The 27,960-nt window shown below is 41.8% G+C and overlaps 1 protein-coding gene across 1 annotated transcript in view; it reads left to right on the forward strand.

The window, feature by feature from the left end:
* The window catches only part of elmo1 (engulfment and cell motility 1 (ced-12 homolog, C. elegans)), a 221,969-nt gene that overhangs the window by 49,075 nt on the left and 144,934 nt on the right, over positions 1-27,960 (forward strand). Inside the window, exons 3-8 of the mRNA XM_059945420.1 lie at positions 591-742; positions 4,092-4,132; positions 5,617-5,689; positions 9,016-9,066; positions 12,482-12,651; positions 18,959-18,994. Of these exons, the coding sequence (XP_059801403.1) occupies positions 665-742; positions 4,092-4,132; positions 5,617-5,689; positions 9,016-9,066; positions 12,482-12,651; positions 18,959-18,994 (449 nt within the window). The 5' untranslated portion in view covers positions 591-664. The remainder of the gene's footprint in view (positions 1-590; positions 743-4,091; positions 4,133-5,616; positions 5,690-9,015; positions 9,067-12,481; positions 12,652-18,958; positions 18,995-27,960) is intronic.

The raw sequence follows: 27,960 nt of genomic DNA on the forward strand, positions 1-27,960 counted from the left end.
ACCCACAGTTAGAAACATGGGAGACCAACCTCACTGTTCTGTGCTGGGCAGTTCTAAATAGATTTGGGAAATTGTTGTTTGACTGGCAGTAAGTGCTGGATTTAATACCACATGTGGAGCACAGTCTGAGTGCCTGTGATCTCGCTCATTCCAGCAGAGTTTGTAGAACTGAGGCAGTGTAGAAAGTAAGTTGAATAGTAATTACCTAAGCTAAACCTTTCTTTAAAAATATGCATTGTTTTAAATATTTATGTCAGTTCCAATAGTTTTTAAGTCTCATTGTCAGTGATATTTTAAAACTATTAAAACCCATGCACAAATGTTACAGTTGATAAATTTTGGTAAGGATGTTTTGGCAGCTGTTAGCTTTCGAAGGGTTTGGAAATGGGGCTCCGTTATTCTCTGGGTTTCCTGCTGCTGCCTAGTCAATGGTCCGAACAGGATAATTTCACCTGTGTGCAATAACTCTCCATATTATCACCTGGTTGCTATGGTTATGGGGCCCTGTGAATGCCACTGGGGCTCAGTGAATTAATCTAGGCTACACTTTCATCCCTTTCAAACACTGTTTTCTTCTGTATCCGTTCTAGGATTGGGTGAGACGAGGGCCAGTTGTACTCCAGGGGAACTTCTGTTTTCTTCAGTGAGCGTTTAAGCCATCAACATGCCACCGCCGTCGGACATCGTGAAGGTGGCCATTGAATGGCCGGGTGCTTTCCCCAAATTGATGGAAATTGATCAGGTGAGTGTTCTATGCAACACAAGTGGATGGCTCTCCATGTCCTTCATAACTTCTGCATATCCCAACACATTTCATGACCAATAAACTGCTGATGAAGTGAAATCGTGTGCTAATTAAGCAACGGTGAAGTTGTGACAATTAATTGTTACGGAATAAATATTGGTTAGAACTCCATGTGAATTGGTTTCGCTCCTCAAAATAATCTCGAGGGGCATTTGACATCTCCCTGGAAGGCAATATGGAACTGGGTTTAAACTCTCATCGGAAAGGTAGGACTTCCCACAATGCAGTACTCCCTCTTTGTTCTGCTGGGACCCCAGTCTAAGAGTTGTACTCAAGATGAAGTGTAACTGGAGCTTGGAGTTAAGCAAACTAAAATTTAATATTGAAGAAATGGTGGAACTTTGCAGGCTACCAAAGAACTCTTGATGCTCACAACTCTCTGGTTTTAAACTGTTGCATCAACCGTAACTTTAAATGGAAACCATTAATATTTATGTTTTTGTTGGAAAATAACAAGGGTAGAGCAGTGATGTTAAATGATTTTGGATTGAAAAGAACATTTTTTAGGGAGTAAAGGAATTGGTCCCCCTTTCTCTGATCTGATGCAGGTTGGCTCCTTTGTATGTCCTGTGATGTAGAATTGCAAGTTGCAACTCCTTGTTAATGAACCTGGAATTCATCTTTACATATCGCTGAGGTGTATTCAGAACATTGCTGTATTAGGGCATGTTAGACAACTGCTTTTCAAAGTGGTTCTGTGGTACCTGTATAAATTGGGAGCCAGCATACTGGATGCAGTGATTCACAGTAAAGCTCTGCTTTACAGATGTCATTTGACTAAGAAGCATTTCAGTATTTTAATTAAACTCCATTCTGAAAAAAACAGCCAGAAATTGGAATAGATTTAACTAGTATTATGAGTTATATATTCAAAACTAGTTTTCCAACTCTAAAGAGTTGTGGTACAAGGTCCTTGAAAGATATGAAGTTGTAAGGTCCTTCATTTTATGTTCATTAAAAAAAATCATGGGTGAGTATATCTAGATGGAACTCATCATTCTCTGAAGATTTCCACTTGATCTCGTCAGTATTTTATAGAAGAGGAAAGGAAAAACGACATGTCTTGTTGATTTTACCCTTGTGTAGGATGACTGGAATTATTGTTCCCACTGGTTTTGAGATTTGAGCAACCAGAGTATTCATGACTTTGACCAGGTTAGCTTGACAATCTAAAGAAAGACATTTCATAAGCTGCCTGTCAGTAAAGGGCATCAGAGACATTTGTATTTGATCTGGAAAATGGTGTAGATGCATCTGTACCACGTGGCTGTTTGACATGTGTGAGTATTTATATTATCTCGTGACAGAGAAAGTAGTCATTTAACCCACAGAGTCTATGCTGCCTCTCAGAGCAATCCAATTTCCTACCTGCTCTCTTTAAGATTTCCATGGATTCTCCAAGGATTCTCCTGACAACCACATTCATTTGGGAGGAATTTATCTCAATGTGTCTGCCAGCTTATCTTTAGGATGGTGGAGAAAACTGAATACATTAGGGAGACCCTTCCTTTACAGGGAGAACCTGGAAACTACACACAAACACATACCCATACCCATTTGGGGTTGAATGTGGTGGTTGGAGCTATGAGGTAGTAGTCTTATTGTCAACACAAAGCACACTGCAGATGCTGTGGTCAAAGCAACACGTACAACAAGCTGGAGGAACTCAGCAGGTCGGGCAGCGTCCATGGAAATGAACAGTCAACATTTCAGAATGAGACCCTTTGTCGGGACTTATTGTCACTTCTGGAATTATCCTGCTAAACTTAACATTTGACCACAGTGGAGCTTTGGATTGTTCGACTTCCTAGACCCTACATAATTCATTAATTTGATAATTTTGATTGGTATATCTGTGTTGAGCCAGCAAGAGCAGAGAATATTGTGCCTTTTTTTAAAATTGCTGCCAACCTTGAGTTAAGTCTCATTCAGTACAAGCATTTGACATTGAAAAGCAGTTGAATTATATCTAGACCAATTGTATAACTTCCTGTCTCACCCCACAATCACATACCTCCTCGATTTTTAAAAAAAAACAAGTTCTGAAGCATTGAAGGGGGAAAACTGATTTCCTTGGACATCTCCTTCTGATCCCTTCAGGCAATTGGAACCTGTTCAGGTGGTCAGTTGGACTCTCACACTTGCTGTTGGCTTTGAGGAGGAATCATAAAAAGCTACTGACTTTAGGCTCTAATAGAAACAACTTGGTTATCAAGGTGATGCGGGGGTGGTGCAGATTAAGCTAGCTGAATTTATTATGTGGCTGGCAGTGATTTAAAGCATCAAGTGTCTTTTGTGTATCTTGTATTCATTAAATAATTTGCACAGATATTGCAGGGAATAAAAGCAACACTAGCTTCAACATGACTGTGTGGCATTTCCAAGTTACTGGAGCTAAGTTCCTCTCCTCTGTCGGACTAGGCCCATGGGAGAAGCTTACGGATATGCCTGGAAGCTCCACTGGGATTCCAGCATCACGCTGGGAGATTGCCACCTCAATTCCGCTATTTTGTTTGTATTCTGGGTGTGAGGATTGTTTGCTGGCATTTGTTAATGTTTGAGTATGTAGATTCAGCTGTGGCCTGAAATTAAGAATTGTCAACAGTTTACCCCAATGAATCCTATATGAGGTGGCTTACGTAAATAGACTTAAATGGAACCAGATTTGGTGTCTGTATTAATGTAGAGCAGGAAGCGAATTTTGCACTAAAAATAACCTGTTGTGGAGAGTCTTGATGTAGAGTCCTGAGCACTTTTTCCCTTCACGGATGCTGCTTGACCCATTGAGCTTTCACTCCAGATTCCAGCATCTTCAATCCCTTGTGTCTTTAATTTCACCCTATCCAGAACTTTGCAACGGTCAAATTGTAAGCCCTCGATCTTGGACAGATAGATGGAATTTATTATGTGCCTGTGACTAGAGTGCCGGGGAGCTTTCCAAGTACTTGTCTGTGACTTTGTCGGTGGAATAGTGCAAGCAAGCAATTGACGGCATCCTCAGTGGATCAGTGTCACTACCTGATGTGTTTGATGGTTCTCTTTGTTCTCCCTTATCCCTCAGTACCAGGCTGTCTGACTGAAATGGGAATAGTTTGTGCTGTATGCCCCCAACTAATCTCTACTCCATTTGGTTAAGTAGCCTCGAGTTTTTGCCAATGCTTGTCAAGATGCCAAAAATAATTTGTCGAAACAAGGCTAGAACGCACAGTAATTGGTGGATCTGGTGTTGGGGGAGCATGCCTTTAAATTAAACATCTGACTTTTTCCACCCCATTTGTTTTTGCAGAAAAAGCCCCTGGCGTCAATCATACGGGAAGTTTGTGATGGGTAAGTGTTTCCACTGTTCAAGTATCAGTATCTATAGATCCTAGTGCAATCCTTGCAGAAAGAAAATATCTTGGTTGTGACAAGTGGGATGGTGTGCTGCTCCTTAAGAGGTCAATTGTTAAGCTTTTAAATAGAGGGATGTGACAAGTTAAAAATTTGGGTTCTATTGAGATGGAAAAATGTAATAGTCACCAATTTTCTTTTAGTAAGATTCACTAATTGAGAAATCAAAGAGTTCAAGACTATTTATTTGTTGATGTAAAAAGAGCTCCTCGTACCTTATTGGCCAAGATCCAGGTAGAGTTAGATAGATAAGTGTGCACTCTGTGTGAAAATGCGTTTGAACTATGATGATGGATTTATGAGAGGCAGGTGCAAGTGTTGAAGTAATTTACTCCCAAGGATTACCTGCATCAAGCCAGCATTGTGCTCAATTCTTGGGCTGCTGTTCTTTAATGTTTCCGTGTTGAAGTTAAAATGTTAAGTATGTTTTCTGGGCTAATATCTGTCTGTGGAGAGTGCATAATGAGATTGAAGATTAAAACTTTTCAGCAAGGTCAGTGAAAGAAATCTTTGAGTTTCTGTGATGCCTTTCTCAACCCTGAAGACGTTTCAATGCTTTTGAGGTGTTGTCATTTTGTAATGTGTCAATTTGCAAATACAAATCCCTCTCCAAAGCCGATGGGAGAATGACCAGGGAAGTTGTACTGAACTCCATAGTCTCAGGAGGCCTGGGATTCACTTGCCAATCTCTACCGAGGTCAATGTTTTTCTCCAGAAGGTCGATTGGGTGGCTGCAGCAAGCCTTGGTGTTTCTGCTTCAGGGAAGAGATGGCAGGGTGGGGTGATGGGAAATGTTAGGAAGTGAGCAATTTAGCTCCAGTTCTTGATTGCAATCTTGATGATTATGGGACTGTATATAGCAAACAGCTGATGCAGCGATAAGGCTTTTGCCTTTGTATAGAAGGCTTCAAATCAACTGCTGTTAAATAGGATTATTTATTACGATACATAGCCCAATCGTGGGACAGTTTACAATGACCAATTGGCCTTCCATCCCGTACATCTTTGGACTGTGGGAGGTAATCAGAGCAGCCGGAGGAAACCCACATGGTAATGGGGAGAATGTGCAAACTCCTTACAGGCAGCGGTGGGAATCGAACCTGGGTCGCCTGTACTGTAAAGCGTCGTGCCGCCCTTAGGTAGCTACTTGATGGCTTTGAAATGGTGGGCTGAGGAACCAGTCTCTGTGCTGTATGTCTCTCTGATGCCCTCATAACTACCTGCTGCCATATTGAAGGATCTGTTGTCCTTTGTACATGTGGAGCACATGATGTTGGGTGTGAATGTTCAGGTTAATGGATGGTGAAAGGAGTGAGGAGACGGGTGTCAATAAATGTCAGAGTGAGAGTGATTGTAACATTCATTTGGTTTTCTGCTGCTGTAGCAGTGCAGGAAATTAACTCTTCTTTTTTTTTGTTCAGCTGGTCTCTGCCATCGCCTGAAAACTATGCTTTGCAGTATGCGGACGGCACAAACTTCTACATCACTGAAAAGGTAAGATTGCACGCTTAAAATGTCCCTTTTGTGTCTGCGTGGATTGGTATAAAAGGATTTTCAGTAGCCATCAGAACTGAACACACAGATGGATGGAGTGAAAGGAAGTTTCTTGTCATTTCTAGTCCGGTTTATTTCATGTCACATTGCAACATGTGCAGAGTGTGTGGAGCCTGAACAAGCAGCACACATAAGAGAGAGAGGGATGGGGGGGAGGAATGAGGACAGACAAAAGTTCTAGTAAGGTTTAACGGAGGAGGAGTTTGAGGGCTGCTCCAGCATTAGTAATGTGCTTTCTATGTAAGGTCAGATTCTGACTCCACTTAGCAACAGCACTGGCAGAATATGACTGTACAATTGATCTGGATATGTCTTCACATTTGTTTCTGGGAACAATGAAGGATTAAGCAGGAATATGAAATGCGCTATTCAGTATTGACAGACACAGTAACGTTGACAGATTGCTCTCCATAAGAACACAATGTTCTCTCAGTACCTTATGATTTGCAGCAGATAATGCATGTTTTGCTCCTCTATTTCATTAAGGTACCCTCGCAGCCTCTAAAGATACTTCGGTATTACTGCTGGACAGGGTCTTGTTCTGACACTTTTATTTCTATTAACATTGCACCTTGTCTCAGGAGCTTCACAGGAATGTTTTCAGGCAGAATTTGGCACCAAGCCAGAAAGGAGATAATGGGAGATTTGTCATGTCATGTCATATCACTTGCAGCTTGCCTCAAAAGAGTGAAGGTGAGAGTGGGTTGAGATAAAATCCCAGAAAGGGAGTGCCAAAGACAAGGTGGCCCAAGTGAAGTGGGAAGGGCAAAGGCATCGAGTTATAGGTCTTGCTGCTACCGAAGTCCATTATGGGATCTGAAAGCATGTAAATTCTAACATCGATGTTATTCGATGGATCAGGAGACAATGTAGATGGGCATGCACTGAGCTGATAGGTGATCTAACTGACCCTTCTTCATGAGTCAGTGAATGAAGCAATATTAATCTTTTTACCTCGGGTCCAAATTTTACATTTCTCACTTTGCAGTCTGCAAAGGAAAAAGATCAAGGTCTGCTTGAGTTCGTGCCAAGTCCAAGCATCATCTGGTTTGGGGGCATTTGGATGATCCATTTTTGAATGCATTCAATATTCACTAGCCTACCGAGTAATAACGTTTCTGGGTCTCTCATCTCGGCTGTGAATTGCCAATCCCTCATACTCCAAACACGCCCTCCATGTGACACAGCATTTCAAATCACAGGTGTGAGGAGCAGGTCAGTTCACATTTCCGAGCGTTCCCAAAATTCTGCTGGTCAGACCAAGTTCTAGCTGCACTCACTATCTCCTTTGGTCTTCTTCCCGTCTGTACCACCCTCATTCTCTACCATTACCCTTGATACCTCTGCTCTGTTGGAGTCCATGTTTGTGTTACTCTGCCCTGCACCCATCGGGGATGTTTCATTCCATCGGGGGTGTCTGATAATGCACTCCGAATCTGATTAGAGTTGACTGACTGTTGTGCTGAACCTCTAACTTAATTGGAACACTCTTGAGGTATCTCCTTGTGACCTTTTGAAAAGCCTCTATGTGCGTTTTTTTATATAGTGAGGTTTAGGCTGATAGAAGGCTGCCCTCATGTGGTAAAGTGGATATTTCAAGAGATGAATGTGCATATTTCGGCTAGTGAAGAAGACTGGTGAAATAACTGGATAAAAATATTATTGTAGAATAATGAAAAATATAAAATTCAAGAGAAAATTCATGTTTCTTCTTTTGATGATTCATTCTTTAGCCTTCATTTACGCTGAGAACATTGTAAATTAGAACATTAGAAATAGGAGCAGGACACTGTTGATATAGAGGACTAGCAGGAGGCCATTCTGTCCTTCGAGCTTGCCTTGCCGTTTAATGTGATTTTGCCCATTTCTCATCTCTTCTGTACCAGTTCGCAAATGCCTTCAATTGCCTGATCTTCATTTACTTCCTTTAAACCTTCAAAACCCTTCCAAAGAGTGTTCACCTTCTTTGAGAATTTCCTACGAATCTCATTTTTAGAAGACTACCTCCTAACCTTGCAGAATGATCAATGCTAGTGTTTGTATTTCAAGCATACAGTTTTCTTTTCTGTTTGTAAATTGTTTAATAGTTCTAAGCCACTTCATCTCAACCAGTCTTGTGTGTAACAATTAAATTTTCAGCCCACTTGTGGATGAACCATTTTCTTTTCTGTCTTCCTAATGGATTTATTTACAATTGCCTTTGAACTGTCAGCTATTTTCTGTTTTTATTCCAGATAAATAATTACTCCTCTGACCTTGCTCATGAAGTTCATAGTGAACTTGTCTGCAATCTCACTTCTCCAATGACAGCAACTTTCATTTTGTAGTTTTAAAATATATTTTCTTATGACAGCGGGAGTGGTTTGGCTCTTTGAACCTATGTTAGGCCTCAAAGCAATTTTTTCATTCCCTTTTTCTCACTTTTTTAATATCAAAGTCCTGTCAGGCCGGTGCTTATGCTGGTTTCTGAGTGACTGAGTGTACGAGACTTCCCCCCGCCCCCCCCCCCCCCCCCCCCCGGATAGGACGCCAGTCTATCGCAAGGTTGACCCTCAGCATTTTTTTTGCCAGTACCCATTTTTCAGCTGGGTAGACTGGAGCATTATGTGGTTAAGTGCCTTGCTCAAGGATACACACACTGCCTCGACTGGGCTCGAACTCACGACTTTCAGGTCGCTAGTCGAACTCCCTAACCACTTGGCCACACGCCACACACTTTTTTAATATATAGGAGCAGAATTGGGCCATTTGGCCCTTCGAGTCTGCTCCACCATTTCATCTCAGATGGTCCAATTTCACTCCCAGCCCCAATCTCCTGCCTTCTCCCCGTATCCCTTCGTGCCCTGACCAATCAAGAATTTATCAACCTCTGCCTTAAATATACATGTGACTTGGCCTCCACAGCTGCCTGTGGCAAAGAATTCCACAGATTCACCATTCTCTGACAAAATAAATTCCTCCTTGTCTCTATGGAAATCATAGTTGAGGGTGGGGGAGGGCGTGGAGCCAGCATTCAAAGTACTGGTCTAGAAGGTGTAATGGTCAGAACAGCTGGGAGAATGAAATGGAGTTTATGTAGAAAGCATGGTGTGAGGAAGTATAGTTAACACAGCAGGAACCTGTGGGTTGCAGTGCACATTGGTTGTTAGCACAATCCTGAAGTGGAATAAATAGGATAGGAAGGGAGGATTGGAGATTGAGGAACTTTCGTGATAATGGCCATGTAGTGTCACTATCTAACCAGTTTGATTTTTATTCTTTTCCAGAACCGCAACGAAATCAAAAATGGTGCAATCCTTCGATTAGCGTCATCACCAGTAAGTAGCTTGTGTGCTGTTCATGTTTCTTTCAGACTAGTTATTTGTTTAAATGCAATTTTTACATTATTTTCTACGCACTTTTTCTGTATTACAATGACTGGACTGACAACCTTCAACAAACCCAGTTGAGCTGGTGCTGAAAGCTGTTTATTCCTTTTGGTTGCGGGACATGGGTGATTCACATTGCAGTCTTTCGAAGGAGTCGAAATGCACTTGTTATCCCACAACATCCTGTTTAATATTTATATTTTGACCATTATTCCTAAAATAGAATGAATTTGGTCATTATCACATTCTAATCTTGCAGAGCATAAAGTGGCTGCTAGGTTACACAAGCAGCAATGAGATAATGACGATTACAAGAGTTGACCGTGGTGCAAGAGCAGTTCTTTGGTTCATAGCTCCCTGGCCAAATAAAGGCTAAAAAAAAAATTCTGTCATTTCAAATTGTGCTATATCTTCTTATAGACAAAGCAGATGGGCTGAAGTTTAAAACAGCGTAACACAGACTTCAAAAAAAATGTTTGAATCCCTAGCCTCTTGAGTGGAAAGAGAAAATGGTTCAGAGTGGGAAGGTCAGTCATTTTCAGCATTGCCCCCTTGAGAATGAATCAGGATCGTGAGAATCCACAGAAGGAGTTGCTTTCAATTGACCCTCAAGGGACAAGCATTTGGGACTTGCAGTATTAAGAAATAAGACTGAACTTTGCAGCACAGTAATGTGATGCCCTATAAACATCAACAATGACTAAGAGAAGGGACTTAAATGATGTTTCAATTCCATACCAGTCTGAAGCTCACTGAAAAGGGCTGATACTGTTCTGGTGGTACACGCCCAAGCCAGAAGCCGTGAATGAATCAGGAGATTGGTAGTGTGCTGAGGGCTGGATCTGTGGCATTCAAGACCAGTGATGCAGAACTATACAAGATGTACAGATATTACGATGGAAGGCTATATTAAGAGTGAGAAAACAAATCTGATTGAGGTTGGAGATGGAATTGGATGCGTGTCAGCTCTGGCAGGATTTGCAGGCCATTACTTCCTATAAGGTGAAACCTAACATCATGAGTAGCTGTGACGCTTCATTCCTAGATGAGCTCCGTGCTTTTTGTGCGCACTTTGAAAGGGAGAGTGTGAATCCCTGCAGCATCTGGTGACCCTGTGATCTCCTTCCTGGAGGCTGATGTCAGAACATGTTTCAAGATAGTGAATCATCACCAGGTGTTAGGCCCTGATGGCTTACCTGGTAAGGCATTGAAAACCTGCCACCAACCAACTGGCACGAGTCTTCAAGGGCATCTTCAATCTGAAGTTAGCGATTCCAGCCTGCTTCAAATGGATCACAGCCATACCAGTGCCCAAGAAGAGCAGGGTGAGCTGCCTCAATGGCTGTCGCCCAGTTCCACTGTGATGAAGTGCTTTGAGAGGTTGGCCACAGCCAGAATCAACTCCTGCCTAAGCACGGACCAGTACCCACTGCAGTTCGCCTGTTGCCACAATATGACAACAGTGGATGGAATCCCACTGGTCCTCCACTCAGCCTTGGGTATAATAGCAATGTGGAGAAGACTCATTGGACCAAATGGCCTAATTCTGCTCCTATATCGTATGGTCTAATACCTACATAATGCTGCTGTTTATTAATTACAGTTCAGCATTCAATACCGTCATCTCAGTACTAATCAATAAGCTTCAAAGCCTGGGTCTCTGTACCTCCCTCTGCAAGTGGACGCTTGTCTTCATCTGGAGACCACAGACGGTGTGAATTGGAAATAATATCTCCTCCTTACTGGCAATCAACACTGTTGCACTTCAAGAATGCATGCACTACTCTCTCTACACCCACGACTGTGTGGCTAGGCACAGCTCTATACATTTGCCGATGACACCACTATTATGCAGATTTCAGATGGTACCAAGGAGGCGTACAGGAGTGAGATACATCAGCTGGGGAGTGATATCACAACAGCAGCCTTACACTCATGTCAGTAAGACCAAGGAATTGATTCTGGACTTCAGGAAGGGGAAGTTGAGACAACACACGCCAGTCCTCATTGAGAGATCAGCAGTGGAAAGAGTTACCAGTTTCAAGTTCCTGGGTGTCAACATCTCTGAAGATCTATCCTGGGCCCAGCATATTGATGCAATTACAATGAAGGCATGACAGTGACTATATTTAATTAGGAGTTTGAGGAGACCTGATATGACACCAAAGACACTCACATATTTCTATAGGTGTACCTTAGAGAACATTCTAACTGGCTGCATCACTGTCAGGTATAGAGCAGCGACTGTACACAATTGGAAAAAGTTGCGAACTGAACTCTATCATGGGCACCAACCTCCCCAGCATTGAGAACGTCTTCAAAAGGCAATGCCTCATAAAGATGGCATCCAAATTTAAAGACCCTCATCACCCAGGACGTATCCTCTTTTCATTGCTACCAATGAAGGTCCAGGAGCCTGAAGGCACACACTCAACTCTGTAGAACCAGCTTCTTTTGCTCCGCCATCAGATGTCTGAATGGATGATGAACCCATGTATACTACCTCAATATTTTTTTGCTCCCTTTTAACATTAGTTATTTAATTTTTAAAAATATATTTCTTATTGTAATTTGATTTTTTTATTACTATGTATTGCAATGTACTACTGCCATAAAACAACAAATTTCATGACGTATGCCAGTGATGTTAAATCTGATTCTGTTGTGGGTAACATCACGTCCAATTTGTACACAATTGGAGAGCTCCCCACCTGTAAGACATAATGCCATGGGGTCCTTTATGTTGACCTGAGAGGCAAGTGAAATGTTTTACTGCACAAAGGAAAGGCAGTACTTGATGGTACAGCATTTCTTCAGTACTGTGCTGGGATATATCATCCTGTAGCAGGAGTCCCCAATCTTTTTTTATGCGATGGACCAATACCATTTAGTAAGGGTCCCGTGGATCCCGCATTGGGAACCTCTGGCCCAGAATTTCTGTTCCGGTCGTAGGTGGGCTTGGAGGACACAATTTAATTGCCCAGTTTGAACTGTCCCCATGTAAATCCTTTTTAAAGGTTGTTTAATCCGCAACACTGCACCATTAGTGACCCTCCCAGCTTCTGACAAGAATATTAGAGTTCCTAATGAGTTCACTTCTTGGTGACAGCTGTATAGAACATGACTGTCTTGTTGAATTCATCTGTATACTCCCTTGAGTGTGAATTAACCCTTTCTATCTAACACTGATTGGGTTGGTTTACGTACTTGGGGGATCCTGTTATCCATGGAACTGTGCTCTATTTTGGATTAAGTTCATTAGAGAGAGAGAGAGAGAGCAAGGGCTAAAAATGTTTTTTTTTTCACCTTCAGTACATTTTCTGCCATGTTTCTTCTTGTTCTTGTCTCCGTGTCACTCGTCTAGACGCAAACTGCGCAGGCTCTCCATGAGAGAATCCAGTCTTCCAGCATGGATGCCAAGTTGGAAGCCCTGAAAGACTTGGCTAGTCACTCTCGTGACATCACCTTTGCCCAGGAGTTTATTAACCTTGATGGCATCTCCCTGCTAACTCAGATGGTGGAAAGCGGATCTGAGTAAGTGTCTGTATATCGCGATGTAGCTCTGAGTTCCAGTTAAAGTGAACCGGTGGATGGGAAGAGAGGGGCCCGGTGGTACAAAGTGTTAAATGTTTTACGAAGCTGACACTAGGGTGGGGGTGGAGGGGAGAGTCAGTTTCAGATGTATTGCAATGTAAAATGTGTAATTAAATCATACACCTGGATTTTAGTTTTAAAAAAACAGTTTTTCACTTACTTCTTGGGATGTGGCTGTCAATGGCAAAGCAAGCGTTTATGACTTGATTCTAATTCCACAGTGCATCTGTTCAGGCATTTCGGAGGGCTGTTTAGAGTCAGGTATAGTGGTGAATCGTCATAAGCCAGACCAGGCTAGAACAGCATGTTTCTTTTCTGTCACAGAACTATTTGAGGTACTAATAACCATCTCAGTATTTGGAACAAATTCAAATTCTCAAACTGCCAGCACTGTAACTGAAATATGCACTCTCTTAATTCTTGCTCCTGAAGCATAACCCGTCTCCTCTGTTGGTTCGGTCTGATGATTTTCCAAGTGTCGACAGACGCTGGACTTGCCACTGAGTTATATCCAGTTCTCCTCAAGTCTCCTAGAGCAGCCTGCCACTAACAGCAGCTCTGTTCCCCTCTGAAAAATCCGCAGTCCAGTGCCTCCTCTGCTTTAAATAATCTCAAGTCAGACTCAAATCGTCTGTAATAAAAAATCAGTGAGCCTGCGGCTAAAGGGAACTGACACCATTCGACCATTCTTTCTGAATTCTGGACCTTTTGAACTTTAGACCACCTGAATCCAGGAATTAATAGGTGACAGGTAATTTGCCACTGTGTTGCCCAACAGGGCTTGGCAAGGAGGTCAGCAGGGTAGTCTGGTGTCCCAAATTAAAGAGGCAGTCAAGAGGGAATAATTGCAGAGAAGGGGGCCGGGACTGGTGGGACTGCTCAGCAAAGAGTCAGAATGGAGGCTTAGGCTGAAAAGCAGCCTCAGCTGCCTCATAAAATAATAGAGTTTACGACCCTGTGATCTTCCAACCCACTTTGCGTAAGTTAGTGCAGACGAGTATATGAATTAACGTGGATTCTGTGTCCAACGTACCCAGCAGTTCTCTGAACTTGAAGTGGGGGGGGGGGGTCACCACGCCCTAACCGTGTCACCGGTACGAGGGTGGCACCTTCCTCCATGTTCTTCCTTCATGCTGCTCCTTGTTATAGAAGGCATTAGAGTAGAACTGCTGGCAAGTTCCTGGTTGATGAGCCCACGGGTTATGGGCATCGCCCACAAACTCTACTGAAGAGAGCCGCACTGTACAACAGCAAAAATCCTCTGTGAGTTGTGTAAATTTTTTTTTTTGCAGAGAGCATAACATTAGTCACTTTGCCTGGAAGTGTCCTCATCTGTGCTGCCAGCTGGCCCCACTCTTCTGCTCGCCTGTTGTTTGTGGAACACTGCAGGCATTTCAGTAACAGGGGTATGCCTTTTGACAGTGATTAAGTGCAGTGGGTCAATCTTTTGTGGAAGGGCGGCCCGCTGCTAGAGTAAGTCAAGGAGTGAATGGTACCAGTTTGTGGGGGGGGGGGGGGAGGGAGGGAGGGAGAGGAGAATTTTCAGGTGCCCCTTTTGCACAGATTTGGACAATTGAATCCTCAAATACTGTCAACATTGGGAGAGAGAATCTTGAATGCTGGGTATGATGTGTACCCGGGGCTGCAAGAGTCCACGTGCCCTAGTCAGCCGAGGAAGTGTGGATCCTTCCTTCCTTGGCATTTCATTTCAAGCTCCTGAATGTTTTGTGTAAGAACTTTTGACATTTGGAGCTAGTTCACTGAAGTAATCAAGCCTCATCTCTGCACCACCTGGAGGCAGTTCTGTTGCCTATGTATTTGAAGTGGTGCGTTGAGGTGAGGAAGTAGAAGTTTGTACGTGCCCACTCTGCATTTGCTTCTCTTTAATTTTACTTAGTTAAACGCATGATGGCTTAGTACCTCTTTTAAAAAATATGATCAGCTATTAATATGTTCTCTAAGCGACATTCCTTTAACTTCTCGGCTTATACACAGTCAATTTCAGGACAGAGTCAGAGTAGTATTGAGGACAAGATCAGTAATTACAAAAAGGGAGGGAGGCAGCATAATCGAGAATCATTTCAACACGTTAACTTTTGGGAATATTTCTAACTGGAGGAGCGAAGTACAACTATTTGACTTACAATTAGATTTGCGTGGCAGGGATAAATTTTCTTTGAACTTGCTGAAACAAAGCTGCTATAGTTTATTTTAAGCTTCATGGGATGTGGGTGAAAAGGAACTACAATTTAGAGAGGCCACAAAGTAACACTCCATCACTGTGGGCTTTGCTGTCACAGAGGATATTAATTTATTGCCTGCCCTTTGTTCAGCTGTACTTCTGTCTCACTCCAATCGCGGTGCTTTCATTTCTAGCCCTGAATGCAGCAGTTGTTTCAAGTTAAAGGATTTTATTCAAGCACAGAGAAAATAAGGCTGCATGATTTGATACGATAACTTCATGATTACACCTGTTAAGAAAGAGAATTAACAGTTCCAATATAGGGTAGTGTAATTTCCTTTTTTTTGCCCGATGAAGTCTGTTTGGCGTGAGTAATAGTTCCTGTAGATGCTTTAATGTGCAAGGGGGAATAAGTATAGACTATTAGCTAATAACTTCTATAGCTGTACAAAGGTTACAGGAATTTAGAGAACTGAAGAGTGCAGAAGTAGGTAAAGTGAGTGAATTAAATTGTTGAGGTCCTGCAGCCGAAGGTCTCACTCTGTTTACATTTCATGGAACACATTTCTGGCTCCATTTTAATACTTGTGTTCTTTTCCAGAGTGCTCTTGGTTCCACATGTGTCAAGTCTTGTGTGATTTGATTGGTTATACCAGCTGGAATGGCATAGAATGTAGCTAGCTCACTTGTAAAGTTGCTAGAGCTCTGAAGTTTGAGGAATGGAAGTAGGGCAGCTACTTTCAGGCAAAGAACTGGTGTGCTAGTCATGTATCGCCTTTATATGCTTCATTATTACAGAACAGAAACTGCCAGGTTAACACGAGTTGTTAAACTTTCAGCCTAAGCTTTGGCATAGAGGTTCCTCACAAAGTTTTCAGAACTCAAGAATGTTCTTATCTAAGATGGAAATTGGGCTTTAAGCTGTACCATTCCTGAGCCTGTCTGGCCCTATAGTGGACACTTGCATGCTATTCAGCGGCTGCAGCCAGACAGTAAACAGGAACAGAAAGCAAGATAGCTTCCTGTTCAACTGGTACGCTGGGCTGAAATCATACCAGATAGAGTTTGGAGTGTACTTCAATTTGAAAAGCATCTATTTTCTGATTAGATGGAAACTATTTGATTGTATATTGCATTGACAACGTAACTTGATTTAAAGCAAGAATAAATCCGTATGTTCTCGACACCCAATCCGATTACTCAGGAAGATGATCAGATGGATAGAGGGGTAATAATGTTTTTTCTAATATTCCTGCCTGTATTTTTTTTGTCTGGTTGTGCTGGCATGGGTGGAACAGTGTACGCTAAAGAGGTTTCACACTGGATATTTGCCAAGTTGTCCCATCTTTTTGAGTCAGTAGAGTCCAACCATGCAAGACCATTAAGGGATTGGTAATTAATAAAATCACAGTGCATCTCTGGTTAATGATAAAGGTGTCATGATTCTCCTTAGTCTACATCTTTGAACTGTTCACTTTTTGAGTAGAGGACATTGTTCCCTTGTGCATGGTGTGCTATTTTATGAAATTATTTTCTCTCTTATCCGATAGAAGTATTGTTTCCTGATACCTATTGCTTACTGATGCTTACCCCATGTGTCCTTCCTCCACGACATTCTGTAGTCAATGAGGATTTATAATTTGGTCAGCCATAAGAGCCACACACATTTTTGCATTTCCAACGTTCTATCCACTGACACTTTTAATCAAGAGGGAAAAAAGGATGCTTGGGTTATTGGGGTCCCTGTGTCCTACAAGATTTATTACACTGTCATCATTCGTAGGGAGTAGCACTCTTTCCTTTGAGTTGGAAGTTTCAAAGCCCAGTTCAGGCCTGTCCCCGCTGACTTAAACACAGCCATCCCGTTCGGTTCACGGCCCAAGATCATGTTGCCACTTTCCAAACGGATGCCTTGCCGAGGCACCCTGCCACTCCAGGGTGGCAAACCTGAGTGGCCGTGCCAACGTTTACGAGCCTCTGTTTCTCTGAAGCTGATTGCCCGGGCCATTCTCACATTTGTGGGGGCTTGCTATGCACAGATTGGCTTCTGCATTCGTTACACTGCAAGTATGGTGATCTGAAAAGGGATGTGAAAGGCACTGAATGAGTGCAAGCCTCGATAAATCTATTATTGATCATGAAATGAATCTAGGGCAAAGTAGTGATGTACTGGAGGGACGACATGGGGACATTTATTCATGGACTCAAGGGAGGAGGACTACACAGATTTTTTTCAGGACTTAATTTGCACAGGAATAATGCATACCTGGACATTCTGGACAAAATATTGATATTAATATATTTTAAATTCTAATTGTGATGTAACTCAGTATTGCTGATAGTACTGCAGCTATGTCGAGATTTTGAGAATGTGGAACTCACTAGCTTGTAGATTGGTTACTGCAAACCACATTAGAGGCAATTAAAAAGGGAGCTGGATAAAATAGCAGGAGAGGAGATTAAGAGGGCATGCTGGCAGGATTAGGTAAAGAAGGTGAGGAGATCTATGTGGAGTGTAAAACACCAAGTAGATAGTAATGGGACCAAATGGTCCATTTCTGTGTGATGAATTTCAGTGTCATTCCATGTGAAGTTAATAGACATTGAGAAGGTCCCACAGTGGGTAGAATCTTCCCCTGATTCCATACAGTGGCAATTTCTCTCATGGGCATTCAGCCATCTCTTGTAAATCAGGAGGCCAGGGGTGTTCAAGATGGAGATGCAATAAATGGAGGAATAGATAGGTTCAGCAGAGCAAAATTAATGTTAAACTTGAGAACGTCTGTAGATGCTGACAGTTCAAAGCAACTCTCACAAAATGCTGGAGGAAGTTGGCAGATCAGGCAGCATCTATGGAACTGAATAAACATCAATGGAAATGACTGAGTCCCCTGACGAAGCGTCTCGGCCTGAAATGTCGACTGTTTATTCATTTCCATAGATGCTGCCTGACCTGTTAATGTTAATTTGAGAACCATAACATACAAATGTAAAAGGCAAAAGCTATCAGTGCACCTTTTTAAAGAGGTGATGAAGTGAATCTTGCTACCTGTAAGAATTAATGCAGGTAAAAATTGCTTTGCCATGAGGGCAAACAGAGGATTGGGGTTTACCCAAAGGGAGCAAGCATAGATTCAACAAATAGCAATTCCTTAACAATTTCTCTGCGTTCCCATGCCACCCACTGGGTGTTGGGGGTGCTGTGAATCGCTCTGCAATGCTGCCAAGCTGAATTCAAGCCTCTGCTGTCACCACAGCTCTTCTGGAAAACTTTCTGCCTGCCACTTTACTTGTGCTTGCAGCAAAAATGGAGTCAAAGGTCAGTTGCTTTTACCTGCTTGGAAAAATCTCCCCAAGGATGGGGGACACAATAGTGCATTGTGTTAGTGGAGTTTAAGAATTTATAGATTATGTAGGGAGAAACACTTTTTCAATTGGGGCCATCAGTCATTCATTTATGCAGCAGAACCCAGAAGGGAAATTAGAATTATATTTTTGCAGTATATTGCAAAGAACCTGAATCTGCAGCCTATAAGACTGGTGGCAGTAGCTTTAGAAACAATAAATATCTCAATAGGTGTAGAATTTAGGGGAAGTAGGACTGACTGGGTAGTTAATAGGAAGAGCCACCACGGGCCATGCAGTTTTCTGTGCTGTATGTTTTGCCTTTACAATTTGGTTCTATTTGGAGAGTATACTGGAAGTTTGTACATAATAATCATAAATATCTTTTATTTTTCCTTATTCAGTCTCTCAACTCCTCCAAGCTGGGGATGGAATGGGGCTTAACAAATGATATTTGCATTTCTTCTGATACATGAACCTGTCATTCACTCAAAGTGTTTTACAGCGAGGTTTGGAAACTCTCAATTCTTCATCAGTGTTTGAATGGGGATACTACCTCTGACTAGGTGTTGAAAGCTATTTTGGGGGTGTATTTTAAAAGTCTCTTCAACGTAATGAACTTTTCTGACAGAGTAGAGGAAAGAAATTCAGGGTGCAAAACTATGTAAGTTATATTTTTGGAGAACTGTGTAATATGTGAAAGTTTTTAAATTTTTGCAGACGGTATCAGAAACTACAGAAGATTATGAAGCCCTGGTAAGAATCCAATTGGACAGTCAATTTGTGTACTCTCACTGCATGGTTGGAAATCAAGCCCTTACACTTTCAAATAATGCTTCCCTCTCTGATCTATCGCCTCTCGCTCTGTGCAGTGCTTTGTGTGTGCATGCAATGGGCACTTCAGCAATTTCTCCTCTCTCCACTAAAAAGCAGTTGTTTGTTTGCACTCCTTTGTTCTGCAGTTTGCTTTCCTAACGCGGAATCCGGAATCAGATTGTATGGGATTCAGAATTACACTGACTAAAAATGTTCAAGGCACTTGCTGGTGCTAAGTGCCAAATCCTTGAGTTGTAAATCCTTACCAGAAGAAACAATTTTTTTCCCTTATACATTTGTGTCCTAGATTACTTAATTGTGGCAAAGAACATCTCCACTTTTAGAGAGATTTAGCTATGCGATTATGGGTAGAAGATTCAAAGCTGAAGAACTTTGTTCCCCTCTCCTCCTCCCAGGCAGACTTCAGTCCTGCCTTTGGGCCTTTTGATGACACTATCTGGTCTAATGAGACAGACCTATAAGCTGCTCTGTTATGTCCCTTGAGTGACTGTTTAACCTGCTGTTACTGAGCCAGTTGATCAATTTGTCTTTCACAAATGCAGCGTAAATGTTTTGTTGTAAAGGTTGTGTAGATTGTTTATTTATACAGTTCTAGCATTAACACCATAGTGTAAAAGTACTATGAATGAAGCATCCCCGTGGTGAAGCTGAGTTACAACGAATATTTAAATTTACTTGGAGGTTCTATAAAAAGGACGAGGAGCTATGAATCCTATGCTTTAGTGAGAGGACACCTGGGGCATGGTTTCTTGGGAGGAAAGAAGTCAATGGCTTCATTCTGCCTCAGAGTCTAAATCATGAACTGATTGAATTGGAGACCACAGAAAAGAGTTACCAGATGAAATAAAAAAAGACAATGTCCATGTAATGTGTTCAAAAGTTTTCTGTCCATTTTGTATTTATTTACATGAAATACTGTAACTGCCAGGATTACTCCCACCCTAAATGTCACCATAACTTTGTGCGACTATCTAAAAAATATTTAAAATCCTCTGGCTATAGAGTCGTAGAGCCATACAGCATGGCCAAAGGCCTTTTGGCCCAACCAATCCATGCTGAACCCAGCACCCATCCTCTTTGGCCTATGTTCCTTTTAAGCCCTGCCTTTCCCGTCCACCTTACCTGTGCTTGTCATAATTTTAAACACTCAAGATCGAAGGAATGAAGTCCAAGCCTAGCCAACCCCTCCTTATAGTTCAGGCCCTCTGGTTCTGACAACATCCTTGTGAATCTTGTTAGTACTGTTCTGAATTTAACCACCTCCTTCCTATAGCAGGGTGACCAAAACTGTACACAATACTCCAAGTGTAGCTTCATCAGCGACTTTCACTGTGTAATATAATGTCCCAGTTCCTCGGTCAGGGATTAAATAGGTCAGTGACTCTCTGTTGCACTACACATTCTGAGGTTAGTGAGAAAGAGCAGAATGTCTTTTGCAAAGAGAAATTCTACTTGTTTAAAATTATTATACTGTCTGAGGGACAGTGTTCAGGGACTGTCTCTTCATTGTCTCCATTTTTCGAAACTGTTTATTGGGGAGCTTGGTTTGAAATGGGTTCCAGAAGCCCACGTTCACTTAAATCCCTTATCCCTCTGTGTGATGAAAATCACTTCATTTGGCTGACTGTAATTAATGATATTGATCATTTTTTTCAATAAATATCTAGGATAGAAACTAGGATGCAGAATATACATCTACTCATCAGAATCTTAACATCTTGCATCTTATCAGATGTAAATCTTACCAGTTCATCGGTGAACCTTGTACTCATTTTGGTTGTATTGAATTCTCAGTTTCTTTTTCTCTCACCGCAGAATTCTGACAAAAAAAATCGTTCTGTATGGCGTGGATTGGTTTGCCTCAGGGTTTGGGGTGGCGGAGGTGGTTTTCTCCTCCATCACCTGCTTCAGTTGCCAAGTGGATTTGAAGCCAGGCATATATGGAGAGTGTTATAAACAGTTGATAAAAAAAATCATGGCATTGGCCAGTAGAGCATATAACTTGACAGGAGAAGCTCCAGTGGACTGTATAATAATACCAGGGAATAAATCCTAGTTCAATGAGAAATGCAATTGGTAGTAGCACTGGGAATGTCTAAAAATTATTTCGAGACTCATTGAGGCTGCAATGCAGGATAAAAATATAAATAGCAAAAGAGAGCATGCAGTTGATAATTTTAAATAATTCCACATCCATTGGGTCAGATCAGAGTTCTGCAGGCCTGCTACATCTAGCGGTGAATGGTGGTGTCTACTGAAAGGTGGAGGAGTGAGTTGGTTCCAAGAATAACCCCATGCTCAGCGGCAGGGCCTAGCGAACAGTTGCTTAAAATAGCCGAGGCACTCGCAGCCAGGTTCAGCAGGAAATATAGCATGGGTGATTGACCTTGACTTCCTTCTGATATCCCCACCTTCACACAAAGAAACAGTTTGGTGTTGCAGTGTTCATCGAGCTCGGCAATTGGCTTGCAGACGTTCCGTCACCAGTTGAGGAGACATGCTCGGTGCAGTTGTTGGTGTTTTTCTATGGGAGAGCTCGTGCTTATAGAGCACCTCCCCCTCCCCCCCCCAATTCGCTTGCCTTGGTCCTGATTGGCTACCCCTCCAGTTGTCCTTTGAATTCTATTGGCTCATGTTTTTTTGGCTCCTAAACAAAAAAAACTGTCTTCAGCCAACTTGATGTACTCGATGTGAATCAGAGATTAAGAGATCAGAGAGAATCCAAGATCAATTGCGACACTGTCGAGCTAGCTGCACTTTTAGGCAGGCTGTTCCAGTATCGTGCCAACACAAGGCACTTATGTACACAATGTACATACATTGTGTTTTACAAAAAGCAGGTTAAATCTAATCCAGTTAGCTACTGCCCAATTAATCTAGTCTCAGTTATCAGCAAAGCTGTCAGGTGCCGCTCATCGATGTTTAGTTTGATCTCAGCATGGCCTTTGCTCTCAAGGTCGTGATGAGGTCTAGAGCCAAAATGATAAATTCCGGAGGTCGGCAGGAGTGGCTGCCCTGGACAGCCAGGCAACATTTGACCGAGCGTGGCATCAAGAAATCTGGTAAAACTGAAATCAGTTGGCTTCAAGAGGTAAACAACAATGTTTGAAGTTGTATCTCATACGAAGATGGTTGTGATTATTGGCAGTCAGCATTGTAAAAGTTCCACTAGGCAATATTTAGGCCCAACCATTTTGAGCTACTTCATAAGTGACCTTCCTTTTGTAATAAGTTTAATAGTGAGATGTTTGTACGCTGTTAATTTCATTCTTAACTCCTCAGGAAATTAAGGATTCCACACATTCATATAGCTGGACATAGACAAAATTGGATCATGGGCCTGGTAAATGGCAAATCACATTAATGTCACATAAATTAAACAAAGACTGTCACTAGCATGAACACCCCTGACATTCAATGGCATTACTGTTATTCCCACTCCATGTTTTTATTATCAGTGACCTAGAAACTTGTGCAAGTTGGCTGGAATTCCACTTGGTGTATAATTAATTGGGGTGTTTGAACTTGTACAAAAAAATTGAGTATGAGTGAAGGAACTGGATAAAATATGGGAATGGTCAAATGTAAAACCTGCACGTAAGGCAAGTGCACAAAATTTGTTTAGAAATTCAAAGAAATTCAGATTTTGAAAGATTTTGGGGCTGGGCTGGGGGAATGGGGTGATTAATTGGTTTTAGTCCTGGTACTCATTATGACCTGCCATCAGAGTAACTAAAACTTTATGTAGTTAATCCTGTTGATCATCAGATGATCACAATGTTGGCTAAACCACAGAGCAAATTTTAAAGAGAGTCCAAGCCAATCCCTGGTGTCAATAATTTAACTTGTGCTGGAACTGGACAGGCATTGGAATTTGAAGCAAAAATTGATGGTTTTGGAAAAAGATATATTTTTTTCCCATATGATTCCAGCATTTTAAGGGGCAAGAGTTTGGGACTGATCAGGCATTGCTTCACAGAGAGCAAGAGAGATGATTGTTTCATGCTTGTGCATTGTAAGCAAGCACCAGGGAGTATTGTGAAGAGTAGTCAACAGGATGTTACTGGATGGATAATGACTTTTCTCATCCATGTTATAGTTTCTTGTATCTTTATAAATTACTGCCCCAACTGAGATCATTTAACTTGGAGTTGGGTGGGGAGGAGTGAAATTGATCTTTTCGTCATGCCTCTCCTCTTTTATAGATGTTTTTAATAGCTCTCTTCCCCTCATTACGATGCCTGTCCAGAAATATTCGGATTGATTTTCTTGATCGATTGACTCTGAAGGGCAGAGAAAGGGGCAGAAGTTTGCCTGGTGTGCCTTGACACCTTTATGCATTGATCTTGAATTGTTAGTACGTCTCTGAAGGAGATGTGACAAAATCAGTACCTGCAGTAAGTGCAAGACCCATTTACAAACAAGATGACATGAGCTGGAATATGAGCTTTGTGCATTTTGGGTCTTTTGCTGCTTTTTCCAGTCAACAAGCACAGTAATTGCCAGTTTAACTTCAAAGTCTGGTGTGTTTGTTTATAAGCATTCTATTTATTGCTGCATCAGTTCTGATGTCAAGTCTTTGATCTGAAATGTTAACCCTCTTTCTCCTGTTACAGATGCTGCCTGATCTGAATATTTCCAGTACATTTTCATGTTTCCAGAATATGTACTTCAATGTTTTTCCATAAACTCCATGCACCCTTTATTTAGTTATATTTTAGATTTTAAAAGCTGAGTGAACGTCCAGCGTGTGAAAGTAAAATGCTGTTCAGACGGCTATTATAAGTCGGACCATTAGCCAGAAACATACATTGTAATTATGTCTACATTAACGTCAGCTTTCCCAGGTATAAAGGGACTGCATCATTGTACCCTCAGAACGATTGCTTCCAGCTCCATGGTTCCCTTGTGCCTTGTGCCTTTGGTTCATATGTTTTCTGTCTTATTAACTGACTTTCTTTGGCACCGTGCTTTTTTTATAGCCCACTTTGGTTTCTGCTTGACCTGGTGCTGCAGGTCAAGTGCAGGAAGATGGGATTAGCTTTGAGAGATCTTTCTTGAGTGGAACTGACATAGTGGGAGGAGTAACAACATCTTTTTCTTTTTCAATGATTCTTATTGTAGGCATTAGCGTTAGAACACCAACATGCCTTGGGGACATATACTGAAGGGTTCATTCCAGTTTTTACTGTTTGTGCAGTCCTCTTCCATGCGTTTATATCTCTCCATGGCTTGGCCTCCAAACTTTTAGAACCTCCTTCAGTTCAACAGCTCTGAGTTATCCATCTAATTCTGGCCTCTCACACTTCCCCATTCATTAGAGTAGGATTTCACCTGCCTAAAAATGTCATCTTCTTCTTTCTCCCTCCAAATCTTTTGCCACCTGTTACCATTTTCCTCCGTTAAGACATTTCTGTAAACCTACATCACGTGGAGGAAGATGAGATTCCTACCACTGCTTGTTAGAAGTTTATGTGCTCTCCCTGTAACTGCTTGGGTTTCCTCTGTGTGCGTTGGTTTCCTCCCACTGTCCACAGACGTATTGGTTGATAGGCTAGTTGGTCATTGTAACTTCCCCCGTGATTAGGCTTGGATTAAATTGGGGGATTGCTAGGCGGTTTGGCTTGAAGGGCCACAAGGTCAAAGCCACACTGCATAATCAATAAATCAATAAGTAGATTAGATTAGGTCAAACACGAGGAAATCTGCAGATGCTGGAAATTCAAACAAGAACATTCACAAAATGCTTGTGGAACACAGCAGGCCCGGCAGCATCTATAGGGAGAAGCGCTGTCGACATTTCGGACCGAGACCCTTCGTCAGGACAGTCAATCTTTTTCGATTGGAACAGACACTATAGGCAGAGCAACCGCAGCATTGATTGGGTTTCGAGTCGCCTGCCCTTATTTCTTTAACATTTGGCTTAGTGTCAGGTTTCTTAAATACTCCTCTGAACTTTGTGTTACAGGTGCAATAGAAAGGCAAAATGCATTTTCCACACTGTCTGGCACCAGTTCTAAGTCACTTGACTCTTCATGCCTGCATTGGAACTAACTTTTGCCACATGAGGCTCAGTTTAGTGGATTATGAACAGTAAGGACTCAAAGCCACCCCTGTTGCTGCAAAGAAAGGCTCTTCATTGAAGTGACAGTTGTAGTTTGATTTGCCAGACAAGATATCCTCTTAAAGAAACTGTGCTGACCTCAGCCTATTTTATCATGTTCCTTCAAGTAAATTGAAACATCTTCCCAATTGCTGAAGTCAGGCTAACTAACCTAAAATTTCCTGTCTTCTGTCTCCTTCCCTTCTTAAAGAGTAAAGTCACATTTTCAATTTTCCAGTCCTCTGGAGATATTCCAGAATCCAGTAATTCTTGAAGTTCACTACTGATGGAGTCATAGAGCACGACAGCACAGAAACAGGCTCTTTGCCGATCTAGTCTGCCTGGATCCATTGACCTTCGCCCAGACTATAGTCCTCCATACCTTTTACGTCCATGCACCCATCCAAATTTTTCTTCAATGTTGAAAGAGAAACTGCATGTACCACTCCCACTGGCAGCTTGTTCCACATTCTCACCACCCTCTTGAGTCAAGAAGCTCCCCCTCATATTCTCCCTTAAACATTTCACCTTTCACACTTAACCTGTGACCTCTCATTCCAGTCTCACCCACCTGAGTGGAAAATGCCTGCTTGCTTTTGCTGTATGTTTACCCCTCATAATTTTGTATACCTCTATCAAATCTTTTATGCTCTAGGGAATAAAGTCTTAACCTATTCAACCTTTCCCTATCCTGGCAACATCCTTGATATTTTTTTTCAATTTTTAGAAATCTTATCGATATTTTTCTTGTAGGTAGGTGACTAGAAGTGCACGCAATGCTCTGAATTAGGCCTCACTAGTGTCTTTTACACTTTCAAGTTAACATCCTAACTTCTCTCTCAGTACTTTGATTTATGAAGGTTATTGTGCCAAAATGCCTCTGCAATCTCTTCAGCTACCTCTTGCAGAACCCTGGGGTCTACATGATTTATTTACCTTCTTGCAAAGCACCTGCTCCTTAGTAATAGCAACGACACTCACCTCTGCCCCCTGACACTCTCAGATTTATGGCGTACTGCTGGTGTCTTCCTCATTGAAGACCAATGCAAATTTCTTATTGATTTTGACAGCCATTTCTTTGTCCCTCATTACTACCTCTGCAGTGTCATTTTCCAGCGGTCTGATATCCACTCTTGGCTCTTTTACTCCTTATATATCTAAGAAACACTCTCGGTATCTGCTTTTATATTATTAGTTAGCTCAACCTCGTATTTTCCCCTTTTACTGCCTTCTGTTTACTTTTAAAAGCTTCTCATTCCTCCAGCTTCCCATTAATTTTTTTTGCTTTCTTTTGCTTTTGACTTCATAAGCTGTGACTGTGTTCAGCCAGCTTGAAACTATACTTGGAAGAATAACTGTTCTGTTTGGGTAGAATTAATAGAATTTCAAACGTGTCTCATTCACGATAATGCAGAATTTTTCAGATATGGTCATTGGAGGGGCCAATGTGTACGGTTAGCTTCCTTGCAGTGCCATCTTAGGAGTCCTATATAATACCACGTTAGACAGCATTTGATTTATTGTGGCTGTGACAGCTTTTTGAAAAAAAATCCATAACAATCTCACTCTTCCCCCATTACTCCACAGCATTTTCCCGTGCCACTCTGCAAATGTTTGAGGAATTGGATAATTGTGGAAGCAGCCATGCTGCAGTCTCCTAATTGAAATTAACCAACCAACTTCCTGGAGTGGTTTGTTTTGGAGGTGCAGCGTATCTGCAAACCCATTTCACAACAAGGGCTGTTTTTTTTTCCTCTTTTGAGCTAAGATGTTCAAATTTGGTAATCAGTGTAACATATTGTCCTTGTGAACTTGTAGAATTGAATCCCATGCCGCTGTTTTGGGTTTGGGTGTTGGTGAATTGTTGCTGATGAAGTTGAATGGTAGGATATTACCACCTGCACATTTCAGCTGGATGCTGAGGATCCCATGGAGCTATTTGAATCTTGACCAAGTTTCCCACCTTGACTCTTCCCTCACTGGCATTTTTATATGAACCAGTTTAACAAGACATTCAAATTTATGCTGTTTATGGAATGCTTGTTGCATTGAAGTTTCCCACTCTGGAATAAAAGTGCAGGCAGTGTTTAGTTGTTGTTTCATCTTTTTATGTCATTATCAGAGTGTGAGAGCACTATTTGGCGATTTATGTGGAGTCAGGAATGCCTTTTTATTCAAGCTCCCTTTACTGGCTAATGCATATAGCCACAAGAAGATCAAAGATATCATCAGTGAATCTCCATCTGACCAGACTCAAGCAAGCTTCATTTTTTTGTTACCTTTTCAACAGCACCAACTATCCTATGAGAAGTTGGGCTGTTTGTGGCCAGGGTTATGCTCATTCTAATCAAATCTGTGTGAAGTGAGAGGATGTGTGATTAATTACAGAAGTGAAGACATAACCAGCCTGGTGCATGCATTCCATTGTCCCAGGAAAGGTAACACAGACCAATGCAAAGCTCTACAAATTGTGACGTGATTTAGCACTTGTTGATGGTGCAGCTCAAAAAAAAGGCTGCATACTGCTCCGTGAGCTAAGTATTAAAAATTTTCAATCTGTACCCTAGCATGCTACTAATAAGGAGGCGAGGCTGCTGTCATTCTTGGCTGTAACTGTCTTTCTGGAAAAAGCTGTGGATGCAATTGATCACTGGCCTAATCTGGGAGCCCCTTTGAAATCCAGCGCATGGGAATTGCATGTTCTTCTGCCTGCTTTATTATTATTATTATTATTACTACTAATAAAACTTCCTTTCAGATTGTGGTGTTGCTGTTTATAACG

The sequence above is a fragment of the Hypanus sabinus genome, chromosome 20, assembly GCF_030144855.1.
Source record: "Hypanus sabinus isolate sHypSab1 chromosome 20, sHypSab1.hap1, whole genome shotgun sequence".
Taxonomy (NCBI): Eukaryota; Metazoa; Chordata; class Chondrichthyes; order Myliobatiformes; family Dasyatidae; genus Hypanus; species Hypanus sabinus.